The sequence below is a fragment of the Zerene cesonia genome, chromosome 9 (assembly GCF_012273895.1).
Source record: "Zerene cesonia ecotype Mississippi chromosome 9, Zerene_cesonia_1.1, whole genome shotgun sequence".
Classification (NCBI taxonomy): Eukaryota; Metazoa; Arthropoda; class Insecta; order Lepidoptera; family Pieridae; genus Zerene; species Zerene cesonia.
Genome location: NC_052110.1, coordinates 2,976,631 through 2,984,332, shown reverse-complemented (window position 1 = coordinate 2,984,332; position 7,702 = coordinate 2,976,631). Strand labels below are relative to the sequence as shown.

The 7,702-nt window shown below is 30.6% G+C and overlaps 3 protein-coding genes across 3 annotated transcripts; 1 reads left to right on the top strand and 2 right to left on the bottom strand.

The window, feature by feature from the left end:
* Nucleotides 1–17: 17 nt before the first annotated feature.
* LOC119828916 (alpha-1,3/1,6-mannosyltransferase ALG2) lies at nt 18–1,894 on the bottom strand. Its single transcript, XM_038351231.1, has one exon. The coding sequence runs from the start codon at nt 1,718–1,720 to the stop codon at nt 455–457; it is 1,266 nt and encodes a 421-aa protein (XP_038207159.1). The 5' UTR covers nt 1,721–1,894; the 3' UTR covers nt 18–454.
* A 603-nt stretch (nt 1,895–2,497) lies between these two features.
* LOC119828917 (peptidyl-prolyl cis-trans isomerase FKBP2) lies at nt 2,498–3,510 on the bottom strand. Its single transcript, XM_038351232.1, has 2 exons — nt 3,169–3,510; nt 2,498–2,815 (listed from the first exon to the last, which is right to left on the bottom strand). Exons 1-2 carry the CDS (start codon nt 3,349–3,351, stop codon nt 2,558–2,560), a joined length of 441 nt encoding a protein of 146 aa, XP_038207160.1. The 5' UTR covers nt 3,352–3,510; the 3' UTR covers nt 2,498–2,557.
* Nucleotides 3,511–3,897: 387 nt separating this feature from the next.
* Nucleotides 3,898–7,357, top strand: LOC119828944 (nuclear RNA export factor 1-like). The gene is made up of 10 exons (XM_038351274.1): nt 3,898–4,182; nt 4,268–4,598; nt 4,764–4,881; nt 4,957–5,029; nt 5,162–5,302; nt 5,449–5,644; nt 6,100–6,290; nt 6,544–6,741; nt 6,846–6,961; nt 7,119–7,357. Exons 1-10 carry the CDS (start codon nt 4,054–4,056, stop codon nt 7,264–7,266), a joined length of 1,641 nt encoding a protein of 546 aa, XP_038207202.1. The 5' UTR covers nt 3,898–4,053; the 3' UTR covers nt 7,267–7,357.
* Nucleotides 7,358–7,702: the final 345 nt, after the last annotated feature.

Here is a 7,702-nt window from a genome sequence, read left to right as displayed (position 1 = left end):
AAATGAAACACAACATATAACCATCTCTATTTTGTTTATTTAGATCAACAGAAGCATAGTAGAAATAATTGGCTAGACCTACATTAATAGCCAATAACAACACTCATATATTATAATTAACCATATTCATCTGTCATATAACAAAATAATCTGATTCAAGGTAATGAAGCCATATATTATTGAAGCATCTATTTCAATTTACAAATATCACAAAATAGTAGGACAACTTTATAATCATCCAAGAGGTCAAATATATGGACTGTGCTTAGTTGAGATTAAAGTGAAGCAGTAATTTACAGTTAAAGAGTAAATAACTACAAGAACAAGAGTTTAAATATATGAAAAAATTATTATGAATATTTCAACGATGCCTTTTCGAAAGTATACATAAGTATTTACTTGAAACAATAAACACTCAAACAATATCAAATATTGTTGGAGTGTCATCTTTATGCTATTTACGTTTCCTCTGGTCATATTCAATTGCTCTTGCTTCGGAGATAAGTTGCCTCTCTCGGGATAGAATTCCATCTAATTGCTCAGTAAATGCATCAAATGAGAATTTTGTTTCAAACCTCTTTCGCCCAGATTCACCTAATTTTACACCTAATTGTGGGTTGAGAATCAATTTGTTCATAGCACTAGCAAATGCCTTGCTTGTAGGAGGACATAGGAAGCCTGTGACATCATTCACAACAGTTTCTGTAGGCCCTCCACTGTTAACTGCAATCACTGGCTTACTGTAATACATAGCTTCCAAAGGAACTATACCGAAATGCTCATTTGACGGAGTATAAACCAATGCATTGCAGTGATACAACAGTGACACTTTTTCAATATCTTTGGGAGATTTCATGAATGTCACTTTATCTTCTATATCTAACTCTGCAGCTAAATCAGTCAGCTCTATATAATGCTCCATATTCTCCAAGTTTATAGGATCAAAACCACCAGCCATTATCAAATGAACTCTATACCAATCATCTTCACTTAACATATGCCGTAAATGCTCTAGTGCTCTTAAAGCGAGTTGCAAGTTCTTTTTTCTTTCATACCTATTTATAGAGAGAAATATGAATTTATCAGTACCAACAGGCACAACTTCTTTTAGGTTTTTTGGTATGGTATTTATAAAGAATTCTGTATTTATTGAAGGATAGCAAATATCTGGTACATCCTTGATATTTTGGAATGCATCTTTGTATACTCTAGCTGTATATTTGCTATTTACAAGAACTTTATCAGCTTGAGCTGTTGTCAGTTCTTCTAACCAATTTAATGGAGCTCTGTATAACTTCTTAAAGAATCCACCTTCAGACGATAAGAGCTTATCAGGATGATGACAATAAAATACAACTCTGAATGGTCCTCTTGCAAATTTCAAAAACGGAATACATAAGGAAATGAGATCGCAGAATATAAGCGTAGGTTCCTGTACGGGTATAACATACCAAGCCAAGTAAACTGCCGCATACACCATACGTACATATGCGCAAGCCGCTTTAAACCTTCCTAGTATTGAACGTGGAATCCAATCTCCGACTACTGTTACTGGAAATGTGCCATTTTTTGTTTCGGCAAAGCAATGAGATGGATCATGATGGTTCGTATAAAAAGAGACTTCGTGGCCTTTGCTCTTGAAAGCTAAAGCTGCATCCAACACAAGGCGCTCTGCTCCCCCTATGCCAAGATCAGGATGTAAAAATATTATTTTAACCATGCTTTACACTAAAAACTAAAATTTATCTGAATAATTTACTTCTTGATATATATTAAAATTCTTGTCACTATAATATAACGTACTCTGGGATAATATTTCACAACACCGCAAACATATTTTGCATATGTTTTTATTTGTCATTCGCTTCGCATTTATTTGTCATTTGTCAATGTCAGATCTAGTGGTGTCACCCCTCATCATTGTAAAACCTATATCTATTGATGTCACAGAGTACTACGCGTTTCTGTCACCAAACAAATTATGAGGGCTAATAAAAATATTGAGTGCTAATTATTGTATTTTCTATATTGTAAAGGTCTCCAAGCGCAAGACGTTTATTGTTATTCATATGGAAAAGAGTAAAAACCATGGACGTAGTGTGGATTTTAGTATATAACGTCTATGTCCCTTAGTAAAAATACACATTTTTGAGCAGAAATCTATGTACCTGTATGAACTGTATGAAGTATGGACGCCAATAATTTTTTTACTAATCCGATTAAAGACGTGAGTACTTGCTTTCAGAAATGCATTATCTTTCTGTCTGTCAAAGCTCATGAGATAACGCTTAGTGACAGATGGACAGATGGACAGATGGACAGACAGATAGCGATCTTGGTAATAATTTTACCCTTTGGTTTGGAAGCCTTTACCAAACTTTTGAGAAATTTAAACCCCAAAGTACCCGTCATTTTGCTGTACACATTTACATTTACATTTCTAATTAGTCTTGGATTAAGATTGCTACAGTCAAAATTAAAATAAGAAAATAAAAGATCATTTACTACATAATGTATTATACATACACAATGCTTACAAAAAGTTTTATTAAGTTACTTAAAGTTCATCTTTTCTTTCAATCTTAACGAGATCTACATGGAATGTTAAAGTTGCTGATTTAGGTATCTTTGGTGGGGCTCCAGCTTCTCCATATGCCAGTTCTGGAGGGATCACAAGTTTTCTTTGTTCACCTTCACACATTCCAATTAATCCCTGATCCCATCCTTTTATAACTTGACCCGCTCCAAGAGAGAATGTTAATGGATTTCCTCTTGGAATTGAGCTATCAAACTCTGTGCCATCTTCTAATGTACCCTGAAAAAAGTATTAATGAATTTTTAGGTGTGTGGATTTTAATTTTTAGCACAATCTGGTTATATGTCTGATCACTATAACCCTTCTTTAATCCTACTAACATACATGCAAAAGTTTTTATGTATGGATAAGTGGATGTTTGTTACTCTTTCACATAAAAACTATTGAATTCGATTTTACTCAAACTACAATGATAAAGCTTATAATAAGACATGAAGAATGAAGTATCAGAACAAGACAAGCTATATATTTATATAACCTGGATTCTCGTTTTATTAAATATTATATTTATGATAAAACGTAATTTCCTCCTTTCTGCCTCTTGCATTGTATAAAATATATCCAAGGTTTACCGTGTAATGCATGTGCAGAAGATCACCCTTCCTACTCTTCATGGGACATTCTGCAGGACGCTTTTTTACTCCAATTTGAAGTTTTTTTGGAGGTGTGCTGCCTATGACTACATAATTAACAACACTCATAAAAACTAAAACGAATATTAAAATTTTACAGATAGGGACTAATGCAGATTTCATTATATATATTTTATCTCAAAATCAAATACAAAACAATTTTGTTATTAACGAACAACAAAGACGAACGCCCGCACCGCAAGTGACAAAATACAAATTATAATCACAGAATACAGATTAAGATTACAATTTACAAATAGCAAATAGCAATTGAATAGACTTTGACGTTTGAGAATGACAAGCAGCAAGTTAGTTCAAATTTCTCTTTGGTCCAAAGAGTATGCAGTATATTACTTTGGTCTATTTTAGCTGACTTGATGGTGCAATACTATCCTACATTGCTTTCACCAAGAAAACGACAAATTTTCTAACTGCATTACTGATTTAGGAAACTAAAAAAGTTCCTTTTAAAATTAAATTATCAACTTTTGAAAGCACTTGTAAATTTCAACAGGGAAAAATGACAACATTGATATAAATGTTTAACATAAAACCTCAAACAATAATAACAAACATTGTTTTTATTGATCGATGATTTTAAACCGAAACTACCTACCAACCTAGGTCCTTAATATGTGCTTTAAGGAAATATTCTAATATTGTATTATAATATGATCTATGGAAAAGAATTGTTTACGTATATACTATATTGTTATATATATTCTATACTCTGTATTGTTTACAATTGACAACATTAGGAATTAAATATAATATGTGAATAAAATAAGTTTAATTATAATGTTAAAGAGAAATACTTAATGAAAAATGAATACAATAAATTACAAGAAGCTCCTCCTTAACAGAGTAACCGTAACACCAGCTATAATTGAATACTTAGAAAATTGTTTAGCTACTGATGATGATGTTTATAAACATAGTTTTCATAAAATACTGGTAAACACTTTTTTACTTTACTTTACGGTTACTTAAAATGTATGCCTCATTATTCTATAATAATTATTCAATATAACTTTTTCAGTTGCACAATTGGACCGACAACGAAATCAATCTATTTGAAGTGTTATCCACCTTTTTCGTAGCTACATTTGTCCCTGTAAATTTCATTACACAAAATGGAATAACCACGTTTTATACAAGCAGCCTTAGTTTTGTAAGCAAAATAGTAAAACTAGACTTTCTTTTTCCCTATATGAGAAACATGTGCAGTCTAGATATACTTCTCAATGATAAAACATCAACCGAGTTATTTGAAATAGAAGTTTCAGTTGAAGATATTGTCGCACAAATAGTTAACTCGAGATTTTTGAGCAACTGTGAATTAAATTTATCGAATTTCTGTAATGATCCAGGTAAGGTATTTATAATTGCATTTTGTTTTGAATTATTCTATTGTAATGTTTATACAATATATTATGTACATTGCAATAAATAGCCTTTCCAGACCATCATAAAAGTGCGTCTTAAGTTCACACTTTTACTTTATTTATTTATTAATGAGTATTGTCACTTTTCAGAGTTCAATAATAAAAAAATACATTTTTATAAAATTACGCTATTAGCACAGTTTAAGGTTCTAATGTTAAAAATAGGAAGGGACACTAAATACTTAAACTTAAGCAACAATAATTTGAGGTAACTAATATTTTTGAATTGATTTAAAATCTTGCATTTTAGTAAATTTAATATTTAATTTATTATTTTTTGCAGTCAGATTCCACTTGAAATACTTAATTTTTTTATCAAAGGAAATTTATTGGGAATAAATCTAAGTTATAATAATGTAAGTCAAAAATTTGATGTACATAATATATGTTTGTAAAGTATTAATATTATTGAAGTAAGATACCAAATTTTTTTGTTATCTATATGTACTTACTTGAGCCAGTGGTTACTATTACTATTTAAATTCTAGATACCATCACTAGTAGAGCTTCAAAGAGTAAGCAGTAGAATTGAGAAGCTCTCTATAGAAGGAAATCCTCTCTGTCAAAATGTTGACCCATTAGTTTACATAAAACAAATAACTGTAAAATTTCCAAGGTTAATGGAATTGGTAAGTAAAATAAATCTAAATATTGATTGAGAAGTGATTGGGGTTTTAATCAAAGTTTGTATCAGTAATTTGTTTTAACTGTAATTAATATTTATGTGTAATGTAACAGTTCATACATATTTTTAAAAATTTAATAAAAATTTCAGGATGGTATAAGAATTAGTAATTACGGAATAATGATGCCATTTTACAAAACGTTTGTGACAACACCAGACAAGAAGACAAAAATGATAGTTGAAAAGTTTGTTACACTGTACTTCTCCCATTATGATTCAACGCGAGAAAAAATTGATATGTTTTATGAGGCAAATGCACAGATGTCTATATCTACAAACTTTACAGGTATAAACAAAAATAAACTTAAAAAAACATTGTTTTATAGCATTCAAATGAAAAATTTTGAAAGAATGGAAATTACCTTTAAATTAAAAACCTTCTTTGATTTTGAGAATAATGGTTTAAAGCAAATTGAAAAAAAAGGAACTAGCTGACAGTTATATATATAAGCATTAAGCATTTTATTTCTATGAATAAATTTAGACAATTTGTAAAAAACAGAAAGCAACTATATTGAAGCTAGATAAAACAGTGACAATAGTTATACCCACAACCATAATCCACTCTCAAAAAGATCTATTGCAAGGCCATAATAAAATTCGCCTAGCTCATTCCTCTTCATGCGCATCGCGATGCCGTTAAAACAACTGACACGAGTTTGACCGGCACCAAAGTGAATGCCTTAAGGGAAAATACTTTAGGTCTAGCAACTGCTTTAACAAGAGTAAAATACTTTATAGAAGCAGAGGATTTAACAATGCCCAAACTTGCTATGCACTCAAGAAATATATTAAATCCAGTAAAAAGACAGTTAATACTGAGTCATAAAAGGTGGTACAAGAAAAAAAGTGCTATTGTCTCTGTACTACGTCAGTTACCAGAAACTTTGCACGATCCCACTACATTTACAATTGATGTTCTTCGACACGACGTAAGTCTAAAGTCTACACTATACAATCTAATCAATTTCGATAGCAATTTTTGTAGCTATGTTTGTAATGAATAAACTCAAAAATTACAAACTCTTTCAACAACTACATTGTACCTGATTGACCATTTTTTGTTTCTTTCAGCCTCCAATAGACTTAAATCTTAAACATTTCATAAAGAGATCTCTTTATGTTCCAAACTCTGTACCAGATGTACCAGAGTAATTTTATAATAGTGAAATATTGTTTTTTCAGAAACAATTCCTTTATATAATAATAGATGGAGTATACAAGGAAACTAGTGTCAATCCAGGTGGAGAAAGGTTTTTCAACTTTAGAAGAACATTTATATTCAACCACTACACTGTCAGTGATACATCAGTATACAATATTGCCAAGGAAATGTTTTCTATTTCATTTGCAACAGAAGAATTAAAAGAAAGCAGTTTCAAGGTGCATATACTGTTATACCTTGTTCTAACTATGTTTATCCGTTAAAAATATATCTTTTATCATACTAAATTATATAACATCTAATTTTATAATTTTTATTTCAGAATCCTGTTAGACACGAAAATCAACTAACTCTTATAAACCCAGACCCTGAAGAGCGTGATGTTATTTGTAGGGCTTTCACTCATTATACTCAACTCCGAAGATCGGAAGTCGAAGTGTGAGTGTTCATAATTATAGCTATATAAACTTGTTTTTTCTAAGTAAACCTTTACATGCTCTTTCTTATTTAATTTTTTCATTTCTTTAACTATGTGCATCTTACTTTGCTAAACCCTTTCGACAGCTTAATTATTTTTATGTATTGAATTTTTCAGCCGACTTCGAGCTCATAATTGGGATATGAGAATGGCGTTAAAGGCCTTTTGCGCCGATATGAAAATGGATAAAATACCTGAAGACAAGTTTATAAGTCAAGACGACATGTCGGATATCTCATCTTCTTTAGAAGATGAAATAGATTAGTTTTATCGCAAAATAATAACGATCATAATACAATACTACTACCACAAAGCCAGGAATCCTAATAATATAAGCAATATATTTTGTGACACAATGAGTTGTTTTCTTCTAAAGCCATTAAAACTTAAGTAAAAGTATTTATTTATTTGTTTAAATTCTTTATTCTGCTATCACAATAAACACAGATGAAAAAAAAAAATACAAAATGGTACAAAAGGCGGTCTGCGGTGCAAAAAAGTATGCCAAATGTAAGCCTGCGGTGATACTACCTTGACATTATTTGGGGATTAAATGAATGTACTAAGATACTATAACGTCTTCTCTCTTTGATATACGGATGATTATTTTAAAACAAAAAACGTGTTCATCGAAAACATGATACGTACAGAATAAATAAAATGCTTATTTACTAATATTGTAAAAACTTAAATCAATAGAA